The sequence below is a fragment of the Lithobates pipiens genome, unplaced genomic scaffold (assembly GCF_037356315.1).
Source record: "Lithobates pipiens isolate NorthernLeopardFrog02 unplaced genomic scaffold, aLitPip1_a1.2 Scaffold_16, whole genome shotgun sequence".
In the NCBI taxonomy this organism is placed as follows: Eukaryota; Metazoa; Chordata; class Amphibia; order Anura; family Ranidae; genus Lithobates; species Lithobates pipiens.
Genome location: NW_027507748.1, coordinates 601714210 through 601735209, shown reverse-complemented (window position 1 = coordinate 601735209; position 21000 = coordinate 601714210). Strand labels below are relative to the sequence as shown.

The 21000-nt window shown below is 42.1% G+C and overlaps 1 protein-coding gene across 1 annotated transcript in view; it reads left to right on the top strand.

Moving 5' to 3' along the window:
• The window catches only part of CPAP (centrosome assembly and centriole elongation protein), a 95894-nt gene that overhangs the window by 22053 nt on the left and 52841 nt on the right, over nt 1-21000 (top strand). Inside the window, exons 3-6 of the mRNA XM_077483980.1 lie at nt 3954-4074; nt 7610-7846; nt 12482-12569; nt 17942-18047. Of these exons, the coding sequence (XP_077340106.1) occupies nt 3954-4074; nt 7610-7846; nt 12482-12569; nt 17942-18047 (552 nt within the window). The remainder of the gene's footprint in view (nt 1-3953; nt 4075-7609; nt 7847-12481; nt 12570-17941; nt 18048-21000) is intronic.

Here is a 21000-nt window from a genome sequence, read left to right as displayed (position 1 = left end):
TGCCTGCGGCGGTCGGCATTTCTTCGAGAGCGATCCGGGATGAGGGGGCGGCCATTCATTCATGGCCACCCCCTCGCGATCGCTCTCGACGAATGGAAATCCCCGGTGACATCACTTCCTCTCCTGTAATGTAAACACAGGAGAGGAAGTGATGTATTCTCTCCTCCGTGTCGGTATTTTCCGTTCCGACACGGAGGAGAGCGGATCGGTGAGTTGCACCAACACTCTACACACACAGTAGAACATGCCAGGCACACTCACACCCCCCCTTTACCCCCCGATCACCCCCCCAATTACCCCTGCCCCCCAGTCACAGTGACACCAATGTCATTTTTTTTTTTTTTTTTTTTTTTTTTGCATTGGTGTCATTTGTGACTGTAATAACTGTTAGGGCAGTTAGAGTTAGCCCCCTTTAGTTCTAATGTACCCCCCTAACCCCCCCAATAAAGGTTTAACCCCGTGATCACCCCCCGTCGCCAGTGTCACTAAGGCTGGGTTCACATTGCAGCGGTTTATGAGAACGAATGTGATTCGCACCGCACTGCAGTGCAAATCACATCCGATCTCTGTGCGATTCGAGTTCAGCCATTCGCCGCACCCGCCACACCCGCCGCACCCGCCGCAAATTCGCACGGGACCCTTTTTTTGGCCCGCAGCAGAATCGGATCGCATGGGTGTTCACACCATGCGATCCGAGTTTGCAGATCGCACTGCGATATGCGAACTGATCTGGGGGTGTCAGTAACATTTCACTGACACTCCCAGCAGTTCGCATAGGGCAGTGTGAACTGCCGCCGGGAGGCATGCGATGCGGGAACCCGCCGCGGATTCGCGGCGTTTCCGCATCGCTCCAGTGTGAACCCAGCCTAATAAGCGATCATTTTTCTGATCGCCGTATTAGTGTCACAGGTGACGCTAGTTAGGCAGGTAGGTATTTAGGTTCGCCGCAGCTTTTTATAGCGCCAGGGACCCCCATATACTACCGCATAAAGCCCCCTGATTGCCCCCTAGTTAACCCTTTCACCAGTGATCACCATATAACTGTTACAGGTGACGCTGGTTGGTTAGTTATTTTTTTATAGTTTCAGGGCACCCGCCATTTATTACCTAGTCTCACTAGTGTACCCCTAAATTTAGGGGTGTCTACTTTCCAAAATGGGGTCATTTGGGGGGGGTTTGTGCCATCTTGGCATTTTATGGCCTTCAAAACTGTAACGCCCTTAGAAAGCCTGAAGGCGGTGCTTGGTTTTCGGGGCCCCGTACGCGGCTAGGCTCCCAAAAAGTCCCACATATGTGGTATCCCCGTACTCAGGAGAAGCAGCAGAATTTTATTTTGGGGTGTCATTTCACATATGCCCATGGCATGCGTGAGCAATATATCATTTAGTGACAACTTTGTGAAAAAAAAAAAAAAAAAAGTTTGTAATTTTCCCGCAACTTGTGGCAAAATATAAAATATTCCATGGACTCAACATGCCTCTCAGCAAATAGCTTGGGGTGTCTACTTTCTAAAATGGGGTCATTTGTGGGGGTTTTGTGCCATCTTGGCATTTTATGGCCTTCAAAACTGTAATAGGTAGTGAGGAGTGAAGTCAAATATTTACGCCCTTAGAAAGCCTGAAGGCGGTGCTTGGTTTTCGGGGCCCCGTACGCGGCTAGGCTCCCAAAAAGTCCCACATATGTGGTATCCCCGTACTCAGGAGAAGCAGCAGAATTTATTTTGGGGTGTCATTTCACATATGCCCATGGCATGTGTGAGCAATATATCATTTAGTGACAACTTTGTGAAAAAAAAAAAAAAAAATATTTTGTTTTGTCATTATTCAATCGCTTGAGGCAAAAAAATAAAATATTCAATGGGCTCAACATGCCTCTTATCAATTTCCTTAGGGGGTCTACTTTCCAAAATGGGGTCATTTGGGGGGGTTTTGTACTGCCCTGCCATTTTAGCACCTCAAGAAATGAGATAGGCAGTCGTAAACTAAAAGCTGCGTAAATTCCAGAAAACGTACCTTAGTTTGTAGATGTGACAACTTTTGCGCAAACCAATAAATATACAATTATTGACTTTTTTTTTACCAAAGACATGTGGCTGAATACATTTTGGCCTAAATGTATGACTAAAATTGAGTTTATTGGATTTTTCTAATAACAAAAAGTAGAAAATATCATTTTTTTTCAAAATTTGCGGTCTTTTTACGTTTATATCGCAAAAAATAAAAATCGCAGAGGCAATCAAATACCATCAAAAGAAAGCTCTATTTGTGGGAAGAAAAGGACGCAAATTTTGTTTGGGTACAACATTGCATGACCGCGCAATTACCAGTTAAAGCAGCGCAGTGCCAAAGTGTAAAAAGACCTCTGGTCATTTACCAGCAAAATGGTCCGGTCTGAAAGTGGTTAAAGAGCACCTGCCATTTCAGATCCATAATGGCAATGGCTGTTAGCGGGCATCCACTCACCTGATGCCACCACGTCCCTCACCTTGTTGTGTCACTGCCACATCACCAGCCGTCCCATTAAATTGAATGGAACTGTTGGTGAGTCAACAGTGGGTCAGAGGAGGATCCGCTGGGGGACAGAAATGACGGTTGCTCTTTAAAAATTATGATTTAAATCAAATCCATCCTGGTTACAGCAAAATTCTTTTAGATACGAGATGTATGAAAAAAGCTGATTTTTATAGGCACCCCCTCCTGTGTAATGTGGTTTTTCCCAACCCTGTAACTACCACTTTTGTTGGACAGCTTGGTCTGGTACAAGAAGTGGAAACATTTTAAGGATCTTCTGAAGGATCAGCAAGCAATAAAACAGTGGGGAAATCGGAAAAACAAAAACTTTGATAATGCTTATGACAGACTATCACATACAGTTTGTCATTTTATTTGAATCTTAGTTCTATTTTTAATAGAGGATAATTTTATATACTATTGAGCAGCTCGAGATTGTCAAAATTTTCCCAGCTTGGTCACGCCAGCGAACCCTATTTTCAAAGTTATCTGTGGAAAACATTACTTCAACATACATGTCCCTATATTTGCCTGAACAAAATGTAATGCATCGGCTGATCTACATAATGGAGTTGAATGGGAAAGACCCCTGACATATGCTAAACATAGATACATTGAGCTTGTTGTGAAGGCGCACACTGTATTTTATCATTTGACCTCTAACTTGATACTCTAGCTTTAAGTTCCACTTTAATTATACCTTGTGTGTTATACTGTTTACTTTGTAATTGTAGGCAGTAACACTCACCTTGCTCATTGTTTGGTCGGGTATTGAATATGGACAGTATTAGCAGTCTGCAGGGCTCAACTTGCTGACCTGTTTGTCATGCTGTCATCAGCCTTATTCTGTTTTTACAAAATGTAGCCAACATGGTTGGTGTGATATTATTTAGCCTGGCAGTGAATTAATTTTCATTTTGACAACCTTTTTGGCTAATCAACTTTGTTAAAGTGGATGTAAACACTCACGTATATCCAGTAAAGTGAACAGCCTTAGATGATACACAGACATGAAACAATCTGCACTGCAGGTGCTCTCATCTTCACCCGTCTTTCTTCTGGGCATGCGTGTGGGTGCCGCCGTTCACACCACAGGGTTCTGAAGAAATGGCACGGGTGGCCATTCCTTCAGAGCGCATGCCCCAGTGATGTCACCGGCTACATGTACACTAAATATCAATTAAACCGTGGCACATTTTAGGAGTTATTTACGCTACCTAGAGGTAAGCCTATAATAGGGTTTACCTATACGTAAAAGCAAACGGAAGTTTAGTTCCACTTTAAGCCCCACATTTGCAGACAGATTGTGTCAGGTTTCAGTGGTTTTACCTTTTATGGACTAAATATTGGAAGGGTAATTTGGTCTGTTTTTAATGTATCTGAGCCTGGAAAGCCTGCTTGTTTACAGTCCTGTTTTATCCTAATGATGTTTCAATTTCATAGCTTAAAGAACTACAACAACATAAACAAGAGCAGCTAAAACAGAGGCAGATGGAACAGCTACAGAAGCTCATGGAGGAGCAGAAGATGCTGATTCATATGTCGCAGCAGCCGGTATACTCTGGTAAGTCGCAGTAACTTGCTTGTCACTTTGGAGTTGATCTGGTACAGCTGTACATGGTAGCCAATTAGCTTCTTACTTCAGCATGTTCAATTCAACTTTCACAAAAACAAAACAAAACTGGAAGCTGATTTTCTATACACAGATTCTGCAGGTCTGTTTTAATTTCAACCACATTTATATGATGGATTGCATGCCTACCTTTTTGGGGGGAAAAAATTATGAATTTAATAACAAATCAAATATACTTTTCCTTTTGTGTTTCTCAGAATCCAACTTCTTATTTTTTTTGAACAATCGCTTTTTAAATGTTGTTTTTTTTTTTTTTTTTTTGCCAACATGAAACTGCTAGCACAAGTCAGTGGACATAGACTTGTGGGTTGTCCCTTCCTGATGAACCAACACTGTACTGTCAGATATGACAACAGAGCAAGACCCAGAACATGCAATATCTTATAATTTACATTTATACCTTTTTATATTTTGTATAGTTTAATATAGCTATCTATCTATCTATCTATCTATATTGATTGTAAGCACAGAAGGACAGTACTCCTTATCCTATTGTATCTTTGTTAATTCTTACTGTGCACCTACCAATGGAAAATGTTTGTTTTATATATTTTTTTTGAATCGGTATTAACCACCTATATTGTAGCTATTTCTTTGTACAGCACTATAAGATTATATAAATTAATAAGAAAATGAACACACCGCATTATCATTCAGCTTTTATAATGCACAGTCTGAAATCCTTAAGGAATTCAGGGGTACAAAATTCATTTTTTTTTTTTTTTTTTTTTTTTTTAAACATTTACAAATATTTAAGTTAAAATTTGAGCACCCATCTTTCCTGGGAGGCAATGGTAAGGCACAGTGACATGGAGGACGTGGCAAAATGGGGGGGGGGGGGGGGGGGGATCGGCACTGCTTTCCAACATTTGACCATTTTCCTAAGTTATGTTCATAAAAATACGAGGATCCTTCCAGAAATGCAGTCAGCTACTATCTTCCTGTAGTGGGCTGACAACACTGCTTTTGCTGCCCTGAAATTCTAAGCAGTGTTGTCAGCCCTGCCTGGGTTATATCCTGTCAGGCTATGGTTAAGTGAATCATAATTGGCTTTCCTCATATGAATTTGCACTGAAGCGTTAATAAGGTTTTATTGAATTAGCCTGTTACGCTAATGTATCAATTGTATATTTGGCACTACTTTTAAAAATACCAATAGTTTATCTTCATTCAAGTGCTGCAGTCTGTAAAGGGTAAACTAGGCAAGAAATTAAACCACATGCAATTTTAAAGACAACCTCTAAGGTCGGCCATAGATGGAGCGAATTTCGTTTGATTCCCCCATCAGTACAAACGATGTTGACAGGATAATCCCCTCCTGCGGAGCCATTGTGTTCTCCCGGAGGGGGCGGAGGAGGCCACCCTTGCCGGAAGAACAAAGTGATTATTCCAGTGGCTATATAGCAGCGGATGTAATACAGCAGTCTAGTTGAACCCAAGTTGATCGCCTGATCAACTTGGGTACATTTTAGCTTGCCCATACATGATTCGAATCTGGGCCAGTTCAGAAGGAACTGGCAGAGATTCGAACATCTATGGCTGGCTTCACAAAAGAAATGTGAAAACTGCCATTGCTGACTTGTTTTTTAGTTGTCCAACGCTGTCAATCCTATCCTTCCTGTCTACCTTTTTTTTCACTTTAGGTCAGATTTAGAGCTGTTTTTAAAGTATTGTGTTTAAAAAACTGTGCAAATGTATGCTGGTGGTTTATGTTCTTTAAAAATGGCATTTCTCGTTAACAGTTTAGCCCGATCGTCCTTCGTTTTTCTTGTTGCCTTGCAATTGTATGCAAAACCTCTTCACCGGCAGCCATAACAACCAGCAGTAAGCTGAAACCAGTCAATCATTACAAAGCCATGCTAACTGCAGTGTGGAGATGATGTAGCAAAACCACTTAGCTGGATTAGACATTTATTACATTTTTCCTGTTGCGCAATAGCTATATAGCAAGGATCATCGTTTTCTGGTAGTACCAAAATTCTAAAAGGGAACGTTGTTAATTAAAAATTTAAGTTTTTTTTCCCTCTTTAAGACCTGTTTGAAAATTTGGTTTTAATTATAGCACTGTTTAGTGACAAGTACACCTTGTTGGAACACAAGAATAACAATTAAAACCTCTGCCTGAGGCCCCTCTCAGTCAATAGTTGCTTTGACCTAAAGGCACATTAGCGCAAAATGGTGAATAACAATACAGTTCACATAATGAAATCCTGTTGCTGTAATCTGGTGCTAGGGCGTTAATGAATAAGCGGTGTCTTTATTAAAAAAAATTGCATAGCTGCTAATCTATTGAAACTGAATGTACATTTGTTTGCGAATGGGGAAAAATCGAATGTTCTCAGGCTATTATCTCTGCAGATCAAGAATGACCCCTAGATGATTTAGACTATCAAAGGAAATGCATATTCTGCTCAGCTTCATCTTTTGACCATAAGTTGGTATTTTCTGCATTCATACACCCCATTGACACAGAACCTATAAGTGATCTGTAAAATATCTTCCGATTCCTAGAGGTGAGGTGTACCATCTTTTAGATTTACTAACTATGTAGTATGAGGACCTATCAGATTGTATGTATATAAATTGACTGCATTTTTCAGAAAGACTTTTGCACTATTGAGCTGTTGGTAATCCCTTTTAAAGTGGAGGTAAACTCCATACGTTGGCCTATAATAACGCTTACCTGTAGGTACAGTGGATATCGCCTAAACTTGCAAAGTTTAGTAAATATTCACAAGCGATGGTGACGGCACTGGTGTATGCGCTCTGAAGGGTCGGCATACCCGTTCCACACCTACAGAGCTCTGTGCCGGAGCCGAGGGCTCCCACATGCACGTGTGGGAGTGAGTCACCAAGCCTCTGGCCATTCGTTCAGCTGGAGCCCGCAAACCTGGAAGGAAGATCGGGTAAAGATGGCAGTGCCAAGGGTCTGTGACAGCGCTGACAGCGCTGCACGAAAGGGACCTGTTTAAGGGTCGGTCTGTCATAATGTGCTAGTACACATAGTAGTACATTTTATTTCCGTTGCTGTTTACTACTGCTTTAAGAGCATCACACATATTTAAATTCTCCTCCGTTTAGCTCTACCGACAACTGTGTAGTGACTGGATACAAATTAGTTAGTTCTCATTTATCATTTGTTTTGGTAAATCTGGTGTATGGTGAACTTTATTGAGGCTTCATAAAAAAAAAAAAAAAATACATTGTTCTAAAATGTGTGGGGTGTTTTTTATTTTTTTAACCATTGAGGGGCAGGTACTTTAAACTAAAAACTTTGAATGAACCCTCTACACACTGCTTTGCACCATTACACATTTCTAGCATACTTTGCATAAAACAGGGATTTTTAGTTTAGGGAAGATGTTAAAGACCAACACAAGGAAAATTTAATTTATATTCTCCATGCATTAAAATGTTATTATGCACTTACTTTTCAAGTGAGTTGACCTTTTATCTTAATTTACAGAAGACAACCAACAGAATCTCCTATCAGGACACGTAGGCGGCACTATATCACAAAAAAGTCGGCTTCGTCTTATGTCTCCGATGAGTGGGAATATCCCCAGAGATTACTTTTACAAAAAGCTTGAGCTTTCTAGGAGTTCATCCCGGCCATCTTCTGTGCTGGCTCAAGAATGCAGCCCAGAGAAATCCAAAACTTTAGAGGATTTGTTAAAGGAAGAGGTCGCGGAGGATTATAGTAGTGAGTATTTATTTTTATTTTTTTCATATCTGTGCATCTGCGTTTTGCATATATAGTACTTGATTCTATAGTATCAGAGTTATGGATATATTTTACATTTCTGAAATTTTTTTGAGTGCATGAATTTCCACACCTGAAATGTTGCATTCCCAAAAACTAGAGTGCTCTTATAAGCAGGAAAATAAATAGCCAGCCTGCTTCCTGCCACCTAATGAGTGGCAGAAAAGCATTAGAAATAGGTAAGCCAGCTGTCAGCTTTCCTGTTCCATTTTAGTATGTGCATCACAGATGTGCCCTGGGTTTCATGGTTCCCAGGGCTCTCCAAAAGCAAGGCAATAAAAGTTCTCTGAAGGCATCTGCTTTACATTGCTACTGCAGCTTTATAGATTTTATTGTATGGAAGGGTATGCCAACCAGCTACTTGTGTACATGTTTGAATATTATGTACTTTGGATAGTCTTATGTACATTATTGAATACAGTTGAGGTAAGCTTCCTATATTGCCTAAATTGGGGAAACCTCAAGGCACTAGTAACTTGTAATATAATTGTGTATGTTCTCAAGATGCTGCAAAAGGGACACTATTTTATCCCTTATAACATACTTTCATATTTATGTACTGGGTGATGTGTTTTATGAATGTGTATATTTTTACCCGGAAGTTCTCTTTGTGGAGTAGCTTTGTGTAGGTGCATAGAATTTTGGTGTCTGTGGGTAAGCACCAGACACTTTGAAAAATATGAAACCAGGTTTAGCTAACCCAGGGTGGCCATATGCATGTCCTGTCAGCAGCTTCATATATTCTTGATGTGATCCTTCCTGTTTTATACCACTTTAAGTTAGCCTACGCTATAAATAAAAATAAAAAATACACACACACACACACACACACACACACACACACACACACACACACACAAACGCGATGGGGGTCTGTAGGTTTTAAGCTTTTTGGCTAGCATAGGGAAGGGTTGACACCCCCTGTAACGTTTGTTTTGTTGTCTGTGCCCTTGTTAAGACTTCACTGCACTTTCTGTCCCAATGACAATTGAATTTTGAAAGTTTTGGGTTGTTGTAAAAACAAGCCTGGTGATGAAGCATCAGTGGAGGTACCTTTTTCCCATAATAACTCTTACAGGACTGAATTTCCCTTCCTAGGGGTAGATTTCATCTCATTTTCTGTTGTCGCCCTCCATTTGTATGTAGGAGTCGTTTGTAAGTCGGATATTTTTAACTAGATTATTGCCTGTATCTTAATCGTACAGGTCACAGGCAATGCTATTCATTCACCATGCGTTATGGCAGTGGCAGCTGGTGTGTGTGTGTGTGGTGTGCTTGTGTTTTTTTTTTGGGGGGGGGGGGGGGTCAAACAACCCCAAACCCCACCCCCCTCTGCTGTTTGCCAGTCTGGCATCCCATCGTAACAGGCAACGTGGTGCAGCTGCTCTGTGTCCTCTCCATGGTGGCTTGCAGCTGCTCCCCCCTCCTCCTAGGCATCCAATAGTGTCAAAACCCTCTTCCTGATTGGCCAGGAGGAGAATCAGTGTTACAACAGCAAATATTAATTCGCTGTTGTAACACACCTTGGTGGGATCAGAGTGCACTCTCTACGACCCGAGCCCACCATATGTTGAAGCCTTTGGCTCTAATCAGTGCTTAAAAAAGACCCCCCCCCCCCATTGGAATCCATGTGCCGTTGTCCTGAAAGGGGCCGGACGCATGGATAGGGGAGGCAGGGATGGATGGGGGGAGGGGCGCCGCCCTTGCACCTTTTTAATAGACAGGCCACCCTGGGTTATAGCTTCCTACCTTCCAGTTGATTGGACACTAGCAAGCTTTTGAGGACACAGCCCCCTGGGGTGCCTTCCTATAGCCTTACCCCACCCTATGAATCTTCAGTGTTTTTTTGCTATTGTCTGTAGGTGATGGACCTCTTCTCCTTCCTGGAGAAACCAGCTTCACTACTTATTATTTTCCTAAAAAGTATTTTCACTCAACCTCACTGTCTACAGAAGCAGTGTATCCAGATCTGTGAAACCTCAATAAAACCTTGGGAGGTGTACCCAGACCCCACGCTGTGGGTATGGCTTATAATGTTGCTTTGGGCACTGAATCTTGCGTGGGGTGCTTGCCTTGCAACCTACTGTTATGGGTGCTATACAGTTCCCAAGACATCTTCCATCACAAGAGAACCCAGTCCCCAAAGACCTCTTCAGGAGTATGCCAACCTTAATGGGAAAAAAAGCCTGGACTTTATTTAGTCCATTGTCGTGAACGAGTAAGATTTGGTCACCCTGTGTATTTGACTGTTCCTGTGTAAACGGGGATTATGTTTGGAATGTATTCACTTTACAGTGTACAGGTGTTACATCACACCACTGGTTGCATACTTTAATGGTACTTGAGCCTGCAGTGCATCTAAAAAGTATTTGCAGTGCTTTTTCTACATTTTGTTATGTTACAGCCTTATTCCAAAATGGATTAAATTCATTATTTTACTCACAATTCTACAAACAATACCCCATAATGCCATACTGACAATGTGGAAGAAGTTTGTTTGAAATCTTTTCAAATTTGTTACAAATTAAAAATGGTAAAAAAAAAAATCACATATACATAAGTATTCACAGCCTTTGCCATGACACTCAAATTTAACCCCCGGTGCATCCTGTTTCCACTGATCGTACTTGAGATGTTTCTACAAGCCATGAAGGGCATGGCATTGTCTGTAGATGTCTGAGACAGGATTGTATCGGAAGATCTGGGGACAGAAAAATTTCTGCAGCGTTGAAGGTCCCAATAAGCACAGTGGACTCCATCATCCATAAATCAAATAAGTTTGGAACCACCTGGACTCTTCATAGAGCGGGCCACCTGGCCAATCTGAGCGATTGGGGAAGAAAGGCCTTGGTCAGGGAGGTGACCAATTACCTGATGGTCACTCTGACAGAGCTTCAGCGTTTGTGGAGAGAGGAGAACCTTCCAAATGAACGACCATTTCTGTAGCATTCCACCAATCAGGCCTGTATGGTAGAGTGGCCTGACAGAAGCCACTCCTCAGTAAAAAGCACACGACAGCCCGCCTGGAGTTTGCCAAAGGGCACCTGAAGAACTCTGACAATGAGAAACAAACAAAATTATCTGGTCTGATAAAAAAAAAAAAAAAAAAAAGATGAAACACTTTGGCCTGAATGGCAAGCGTCATGTCTGAAGGAAACCGGCAGGCACCGCTCATCACCTGGCTAATAGCATCCCTACAGTGAAGCATGGTGGTGGCAAGCTGTGGGGATGTTTTTCAGTGGCAGGAACTGGGAGACTTGTCAGGATTGAGGGAAAGACAAATGCAGCAATGTACAGAAATATACTTGATGAGAACCTGCTCCAGAGCGCTCTGTACCTCAGACTGGAGCAAAGGTTCACCTTCCAACAGGGCGATGCCCTTAAGCACACGGCCAAGATAACAAAGGAGTGGCTACAGGACAACTCTGTGTTAATGTCCTTGAGTGGCCTAACCAGAACCCAGACTTGAACCCGATTGAACATCTCTGGCGAGATATGAAAATGGCTGTGCACCAACGCTTCCGATCCAGCCTGATGGAGCTTGAGAGGTTCTGCAAAGAAGAATGGGAGAAACTGCCCAAAAATAGGTGTGCCAAGCTTATAGCATCATGCAAAAAAAAGATTGAGGCTGTAATTGGTGCCAAAGGTGCTTCAACAAAGTATTGAGCAAGGGCTGTGAATACTTGAATACATGTGAATGATTTTTTTTTATTTTTTTTTTATTTTTTATTATTATTTGTAATAAATTGGGAAAGATTTCCAACAAACTTCTTTCATGTTATTGTAGAGCAGTGGTTCTCAACCTCAGTCCTCAAGTACCCCCCAACGGACCATGTTTTGGAAACTTCCCTTAGATAATATAGCTCTTATCAATACCATGTCATTGATATGGATTTTTTTAAGCAGCTGTGCTGTGCAAAGTGAAGGCAAGCCTGAAAACATGGCCCGTTGGGGGTACTTGAGGACTGAGGTTGAGAAACACTTTGCAGAGTACTGACAAGATTCCCAGAAGTCATGCCTAACGGGGCCATGTCTGCAGATCTGTCCTTTTTGGTCATGGTTTTTGCTATGGAAGAACTTACCATCTCTGTGTGAAAACGAGAACACTTTCATAGGACATGGTTCTTTTGGACACCATTCCAGTTTTCCACAACATACAGACTTGTCAACCATAGAATCCCTCAGGTAGAGAGTTATAGAAGTATGCCCCTTCCAAACCATTCTCAACCCTACCATCTACCCTGTCCAGTGGCAGAGCTCCTGTTACCAGGCAATTTTTCAACATGGATAACATTCTGCTTAATGGTCTTTGTTGTGCTGTACTCTGTAAAGTAGTTGTCTATGTGTATTTGGTATTTTCTCTGCTCTGCTCGTTTGTATGTGTTCTCTGGATAGCCTTTTTTTTGTTTTTAGTTTTATTTTTTGTAAGAAAAAAAAATACTGTACTTTGACATGGAATTTACAGGTAGGTCAAGATTCCTCTTTTTTTTGAGTCTGCTTTATTACCTACAAAAAATCATTTTTTTAGCTATAGAAGATATTTTGCTAAATATAATGTATTTTTGTGTACTAAAGGTGATGAAGGGGACACAGAAGAGTCGGCACATGATGATTCTTTCTTAAAGGAGAGGCTTAGGAAGAACCATGTCGAAGCTGAAGAAAGGTGAGAATCTCTCCACCTCAATTGCAGAAAAGGCAAGCTCATGTATCAGCTCTTTATATATTTAATTGCAGCAATGCCTCCAGATAATGAGGTTACTGGCAGGTGTTCGGCTTTATGTTCACTTCTGCACTTTCTAACTGGCCACTTGCACATATGGTGTGGGATACAGGAAATTGTCAAAGTTTATTTGATATCACATTTCACTGTACTGAATTGATGACTAACAAGGATTTAAGGAAATAGTTTCTGTTATACATTATACAGTATTTTCAGCTCTTGTCTGTACAATTTAAATTTGTTAAAGCGGGAGTCCGCCGGGACTCCGCGTTTTTTTTTTTTTTTTTTTTTTTTTTTTTAAAGTCAGCAGCTACAAATACTGCAGCTGCTGACTTTTAAAATAGTGACACTTACCTGTCCAGCGCGCCCGCGATGTCGGCACCCGAAGCCGATCTCTAGATCGACACTCGAGTGCTGCCGCCGCCATCTTGGCTATTGGAATCAGGCTTCATTTCCCGGTTCCCTACTGCGCTGCCTCTGGGATCTGTGTGTTTCCCAGCAGGCAGCGGGGCACTTGCGGAAGGGGGCGGGCACTTTCCGCAGAGAGCTAGCCCGGAAGTGGGTGCAGTTACCTGTATTATCCAGGTAACTGCAGCCCCCTCCCCCCTGAAAGGTGCCAATTGTGGCGGCGGAGGGGGGGAGGAATCCGATGAGCGGAAGGTCCATTTTAGGGTGGACCTCCGCTTTAAGAAGTTAAACATAATCTGCTTGCTGGTCAGTGTTTCATAACCGATTAAAAAAACAAAAAACTAGTAACTGCAAGAATTAGACAAGCAGGCACCTGTTTCCTTAAACATTAAAGTGGTTTTAAACCCTTACAAACCACTTTGACCTACAGGTAAGCCTAGATAACGGGGCGGGGCGGTCGATTTGCTGATTTGCCAGGGGGTCACAAACACTGTTCCAATCTGGACAGATTCGACTCTGTACACATAGTAATATTGGGTCCTTCTCAGCCAGCGATGCATCACTTTTGGGAGAGGAGAGACCACGCATAAGGGACGTTCTGTCCCCGCCATCTCATCCGCAGTAAGGATATAGTTAGATGTCGCCAAGCAGACATTTTTTTTTTTTTTTTTACACCCACTGAAGTCTTACAAAATAATTTTACTGTTAGGGGTCTTCACAACTTGGGAAATTTTATCAAGGGGTCACAGCACTAGGAAAGTTGAGAACCACTGCTTTAAGGAGTCGCCAATTGACAAGAATGGATATAAGCACATAATGCTTGGAATGTATGTCGGAGGGGGAGACCTATTCAGAAACCTTTTCAATACATTCACATTCCCCTATTTTTTTTTTATTTTTTTTTTTATCCCTTTAAAAATGCTGCAAGTACAGAAAAGTTACCCTTTTTTTTTTTTTTTGCTTCTCTCCATAACAATAGGGATGCATTTTATAGTCAGCTCAAACAAGAAGTTAGGCGATCATTCGATTTCTGACATATAAACTGGTATTTCTCTTTTCTAACAGCATTTTTAATCTTACAACTTGACTCTCTGTATTCAATCAGTTGCATATTTTTCTCACCCCACCCCCCCATAAACCGGGAAGATTCATGCTGGGGGGTGGTGGGGGGTTGGGGACACTTGCGCTGCATAGGTGCTAAAGGAAACAGTAGGGTTCATCATGGAAGGAACATTAAGGGGCTTAGCTAGGGGTAGCAAAAGTGCCCAGTAGGCTGTGGGGTTAAAGTAGAACAATGGTGCCTAGCAAGGGGTGCGAAGGAACAATAGCATCATTGGTGTCAGGAGGAAAAAAAAATTGCCTTCAACAGAAGTCTGTGTCTACCACTACTGCGTGCAACATCTATCCTATCCATAGATCCCCATTACAATTTGCCACCAAATAAAAGTCCAATCTATCCTGAAAACCAGGTATAATCTGCCTGGAAACACTAGGTAGTTATGATATGTACAGTTTTTTACTAATGCATGTCAAAGGGTCAAAATGTGCATGTAAATGTATACATCACCAAGTTTAGGAACCATCACCTACACTACAAACTTCACTACTAGGGGAATAAATGTCTCTACAGTGCAGATGTGTGAAAGTGGCTTAGGAGTGATTCATTTATGTTGGAACTTTCTTCTATCAACGTGTGTTTTTTTGTTAGTTTTTTTGTTTTTTTTATTATTAGTAAATTTAAGGAAGATGTTGAGGAAGTGGTCAGTATTTTTATTGCAAACATGATTTGTGCTTATAAAGATAACCACCTCCAGATAAAATGAGCTCAAAAAGACAGGCTATACAAACCTCAGTCTTTATTATTGAGGTTGACGGGTAATTGGAGTATGATTGATTATAGGGGTCTTCTTTTTATATAAAAAAAAAAAAAAACCAGAGTGAAGAAATCCGAATTGTCCTTTGCAACCTTTTTTATTTTCTAAGAGAGTAAAAAAATTAGGTTCCATAGTTCAAAGTCAATTTCCCCATTTGCTTTTATTTTTTCCTCCCATTTGTTTCTATAAATGTCACTCTCCCCACCTTTTTTTAGCTATTCATCAGCTTTAAGAAGCCATACAGCAATGTTGTTCTGTTGGCCAGCAAGGCAAAACGATAGCTCTGTAAATAACAGGGAATTTTAGAACTAGTAGTAGAAAAGTAGAACTATAGGCAAAACGTTTTTCTTTTTAATTTTGGATAGAGTAAGGGATGACTATATAGCCTGTAAGATATATATATATATATATATATATATATATATATATTTTTTTTTTTACAAAGAAAGTGTTTATTGAGTTGAGAAGAACCACAGGGTACAAAATACATACAGTAGGCAAATAAAACAGAGCTACATCAAAATTACATCATGCTGGATGGGAGCAGGAGACATCAAAAACCTAACTGATAGGGAGGGTACATTAAAGGGCAATTAACAGGGTCACAGGAATAGGAGTTAAAGCACAGCACTGAGGCAGATCGGTAGAAAAAAAAAAAAAAAAGGAAAAGAGAAAACAAAGCATCAATGTGGTGATTCCTGGGGAAGGGAGGGGGAGGAGGGGGAAAACAAGAAGGCTGGATACTCTGAAGGGCAAACACATTTAGGGTCAGGGATCGGCCTCCAAGGCGTTGCAGGTAGCTGCGTTATTTAACCATACATCCCAGATCTTCCTGTACTTAGCTGGGCAGCCCCTATGTGCGTATATTTCCTTCTTATATGGAAGGACACCATTAACAGCAGCTATCCATTCCTGCACACTCGGGGGCGTCCCTCTCATCCATTTCCTTGCCACCATTAACCTGGCAAGAAATAGTACCTCCTGTAAAAAAGTAATATGGGGCTTATCAAAATCGGGATCCGGGAATATCCCCAGTAAACACTGTTTGGGGCACATGGTCAGGGGGGATCCCATTTCATCATGTATAAACTTAACAACGTGGGACCAGTAATCATGTATTACCGGACAGGACCACAACAGGTGAAAGAAGGTACCGGGCGATCCGTTACACCTAGGACAGCCGGGGTCCTGTGCCGGATTAAACCGAGCGAGGCGGGATGGGGTGATATAGGCCCTGTGGATGATGTACATTTGGGTCAGGCGGTCCGAGAGTTTGGTAGACACCTTTTTACAGGTAGCCAATGCATCCTCCCACTCCTCATCCTCCAACAGTCCCACGTCCCCGACCCATCTATCCCTCAGTTGGTATGCAGATACGGTTGCCATGGGACGGAGAAGATCATTGTAAAAGAGGGAGATTAGTTTGGAGGGGTCCTGTCCCAGCAAGGTGTCTAGAATACTCGTACGTTCCAGATTCGGGGGATGATCACGAAATTGGGTCTGAAGGGCGTGCCGAAGCTGGAGAAATCTAAAGAACATGTGGTTGGGGACGTGGAATTCATCTTTAAGCTGTTGGAAAGATTTAAGAACCTGGTTACTATAAACATCTGAGAGGTATGCCACTCCCTTGGATAACCACAGGCCACAATCTGGTAATAACAATAGTTCTTGTAGTCCCGGATTATGCCATAGGGGGGTGTGCGAGTGCATAGCGGGTCGTCCCAGTCTGCGCCCCACCAATTCCCATAGTTTGCAATGGGTATGTAACAAACCCTGGCGATTACGCAGCGCCTCCGGGTCTATCGGAGTTTTAAAGAGCACTTGATAGGGGTGGGTGTACGCAGCAGACAGGGAAGAGCACGCTAGGGTCAGATACCATTCCTTGTCCTGTTTGTCAAAATAAAAAAAGTGAGAAAGTTGTGCAGCCAGGTAATACAGGTTGAAGTCGGGTAACGCTGCGCCGCCCAGGTCGGTGGGACGTTTTAATACGTGCCAGGACAATTTATGCCGATTCCGCCCCCACACAAAGGAGTTAAGGATCGCTTCAATGTCTTTAAAGGTTCGAAGGGGTAAATATATTGGAGCATGCCAGAGGACATATAAAAATTGTGGGAGTATAATCATTTTTATCAGGTTGATACGGCCCAATATCCCGAGGGGGAGTTTAGCCCAAGTTTGTGTTTTGGTTTTAAGGGTCGTAATCAAAGGTTCTATGTTGAGCCTAGTAAAGTCTGCAGGGGAGCGGGTAATCACGATACCCAAATATTTCAGGGAACTTACCCGGATAAGGGGGGAGGAAGCCTGTTCCGCCGTGGGAGGGCCAAAATCCATGGGGAGGATCTGAGATTTATCCCAATTAATGCGCAGCCCCGAGTAGTCGCCGAATATACTAATGGTGTCCAGGGCTGCCTGTAGAGACGGGCCAGAGTCCGCAAGGTACAGCAGCATGTCATCAGCGTAAAGACTAACTTTGTCATGTAGCTGACCATGCCGCAGTCCTCCTATTCCAGGATGCGTGTAAGATATATTTTTATTTCATTTTCCCCGTCTGTGTCCCATTGTGGAGATTTAACTTCACTTCCTGTCCCATAGCCAAACAGGAAATGAGGGAATCCATTGGCACCCCCCTCCTCCTTCAGCGTTCCAGTGCAGTTCAAAGCAGTAAAAATACACCACATTATACTTCTTTCTTTTTATTTTTTTCTGGAACTGCAAGCACTGGTGTGAGCTATGCCATTGAAAACCATATAACCTACTTTCCATGCGTCTTTTGATGCAGAAAAAAAAAATGCACTGGACTGCATGTTATGTGAACTGGCCCTCAATGATTGTTGTAAACAGGACAAATGGAGAACGTGAATCTCCCTAAGGGGTCAAAGACATCAAATATTGATATGTTTTATCTAACATTTGACCTGTTGACAGCTAATAAAGGCTTTTTTGTTGCTTTGGGATTGTTATTCACCTGTGCAACCTATATGCTATAGACCAGTCAGAAGCCATAAAATATATTTATGTCCTCTTCTTCTAAAGACCAATCGTTTCCAGCATTAAGGAGAGAGAGACATCATTTGAAGAATTCTTGGAGGAACAAATGAGGCTTGAAGAACAACGACTTCAACAAACCGAACCCAACAAGGTACCTCACATCTTAATCTGATCTTCTAACACCTTGTGCCAAAGTAGGACAAATCCTGTGCATTGTCTGACTTGGTCTGATCTACATTCATAAAGTGGTAGAAACTATAAACCAGCAGCATAAAGGCTGTATTTGTGTTTTTGTGCAGTTTTTCATTCCTTGAAAGACACACAAGCATACTTCTCAATTTAAGTGCTGTTGGAGAAAATAATTTATTATGTTATTTATTTCAAAGCCCCCAATTTGTATCCTCTGCTTGGGTAAGTAGAAGAATCGCACCCTGTCATTGTGGTTTATAGGCTCATAGTGTGGTTGTGTGTTAATGTGGTTGTACACCTTGTTTACAGAGCCTGGGCTATGTATTAGCAATGGACACTGATGTGTTCACCATAAAGAACTCATGGGTGGCTTTTTTTTTTATTTTTATCATCCAACATACATTTTTACCACAAAAAGCTCTCTAGTTAATCTTCTAAACAAAGGCATTGACAGGTAATGACAAATATGTATTCTTAAACAGCTGTCGTGTTCTTTTCCTTGCATGCACATTGTTAAGAATAGAAACTGGATAATCTTGTCTGTGGTATGACTTGATCTTAGTAGAAACTGGGCGGGAGAGAAATTTGGAGGCTGCCATTGCTGACTTTTCCTACTGAAAATGTTGCCTGACTGTTATGCTGACCCCTCGTGCATTAATGCATCCAAAACTTACCTGCAGCAAGTATGCAGATATTTACTTTACTGACACACATGATTTTTTTTTTTTTTTCCTTAATGGATTAGTGGCTTGAGATCTTGAAACAACTAGATTACCGTAGCTGGACAACCAGGCAAATTTAACATTTTTAGGAGGTGGCTTGTTTCTTAGTCATACATTAAGGAATGCAGCACAGTATTTTGAAACACTAGGTTATTGCCACCATCAGAAGAATTGGATGCTGGAAAAGCAAAGCTGTAAGCACAGTCCAATTTAACCTCTCTCTCTCCCAGCATGCCTCTGTCTTTTTGCTAGTGTCCATAGAACAGACATGTTTTCTTTGCTGTAAGAGGAGCAAGTCTTTGTTCGTTTTTATCAAGAAATTTTTTTCTTCTATTAAAATTCTTCAATTGCTGCAGAGCCACTGGGGCTCCTGTTTGTAGCTTCCAGGTTGGTTACTTCTTGGTTTTGCCAGGGGCACCAGTGCTGTAATATCACCCTTTTGGGCACTGGATTTTGCATTTTGCAAACGCCTAAGCACATGGTATAAGGCATTGACTTAGCTGCAGGATGCTCTTACAGTGCCAGGGTCCACTCATCTGATGGAGCCCAGTCCCTGAAGACCCCTTAGGGGGGGTATACCAGCCAGATGAGCAAACATTGATATATAGGGCTTGTGGCCTCTTACCCTACCTATCTGCCTTGGGGGAATTTCAGCAGGATTTAGAAAGGCTGTGGAGAGTTATGCCCTGTACACACGGTCAGACTTTCCGATGGAAAATGTGCGATCGGATCTTGTTGGAAAATCCGATCATGTGTGGGCTCCATCTGACTTTTTCCGTCTGAATTTCTGATACACAAAGTTTGAGAGCAGGATCTAAAATTTTCCAACACCAAAATCCGATCGTTTAAATTCCAATCGTGTGTAGACAATTCCGAATGACAAAGTGCCACGCATGCTCAGAATAAATTAAGAGACGGAAGCTATTAGCTACTGCCCTCTGTAAAGTCCCGTCTTGCGTGTTCTACGCCACCGCATTCTGAAAGATCGGATTTTCCGACAACTTTGTGCGACCGTGTGTATGCAAGGTAAGGTTGGGCCAAAATCCGACGGATTTTGTAGTCAGAATGTCTGACTGTGTGTACAGGGCATAAGTTATTGCCCTTTAAACAAGAGCCAAGGTATCTTGCTCCAGTTCTAGGGATTTAGTGGCCCAAGCAGCTGTGATACTTAGAGCTCATCAGGCTCCTGTCATGCTCTTTTTAGGCCCTCCCCAGTTCATCTGTATCTTCTGTCCCAGGGATTGATTTACCACCTTCGCCAGAGAGATAGGGGCCTTACCTTATTCAGTTGCTCTTAAAGGCTAGGAAGTTGACTTCTCAAAGTCTACCATCACACCTAAAAAGCATATTTCTTGTGGTGTGAGACCAGGGAATTCCATCTGAGGAAGTGTGAATCCTTTTTCCAGTGTAGTCTGGATCAACATTTGGCCTTAAGGTTCGTGAAGGGTCAAACCTCAGCCCTGACAATTCTTTCAGAGACCAATTGTTTCTCAGTTCCTTATGAAGGCCTATGTGGAGAGTGTCATTGACATGTTCACTTTTTTTAGTTAACCGTTAACTGTCTGTTTTCTGTCGGGCAGAATGACACACCACGGTAGTGATGTTTTTAAATTGGCTTAAAAAGGGATGGACCAGCGCAGCATGTGTGCACTCCATTTTGCCTGACTTCTGAACACGAGCGCCTGTTAAAAATAACAGCCAGCCATTCAGATACTCTGCCTAACTTCAGCACCAGGGCACGCATCAAGTATTTTGGGTCGTTGGGGGTGACAGACACTTAAGTGTTTTGGCTTGTGCCAGCACTCCTCAGACACTCCCCAAGGGGACAGTTTCACTATGAAGCCTTGCCCTTATCTTAAATTTCTACTGTCTCAGGGGCACAATCCTCTGGTTCATTTTTGGTCCAGGGGTGAAGTTTTTGCAGCCATATTTTGCTTGTGGGAGCAGCTTCCAAGGGTTCTCACTGGCTTGGAATGCCTGGGACGCAAACATGGATGCTCTTTCCACTGCTCCTTCTCTTTTTTTTTTTTTTTTTTTTTTTTGTGTGTGGGGAGGCATCCAGAGGAACATCCTCAAGATGAGAAGGAAGCATTTGGATTAAGAATCTGCCATGAGATATCTCAAGGTGTGGCATGGCCTCAAACACAGAAGACCTAAGTTGAGTTCCTAGCAGATGTGGTCCGGAAGGTACCA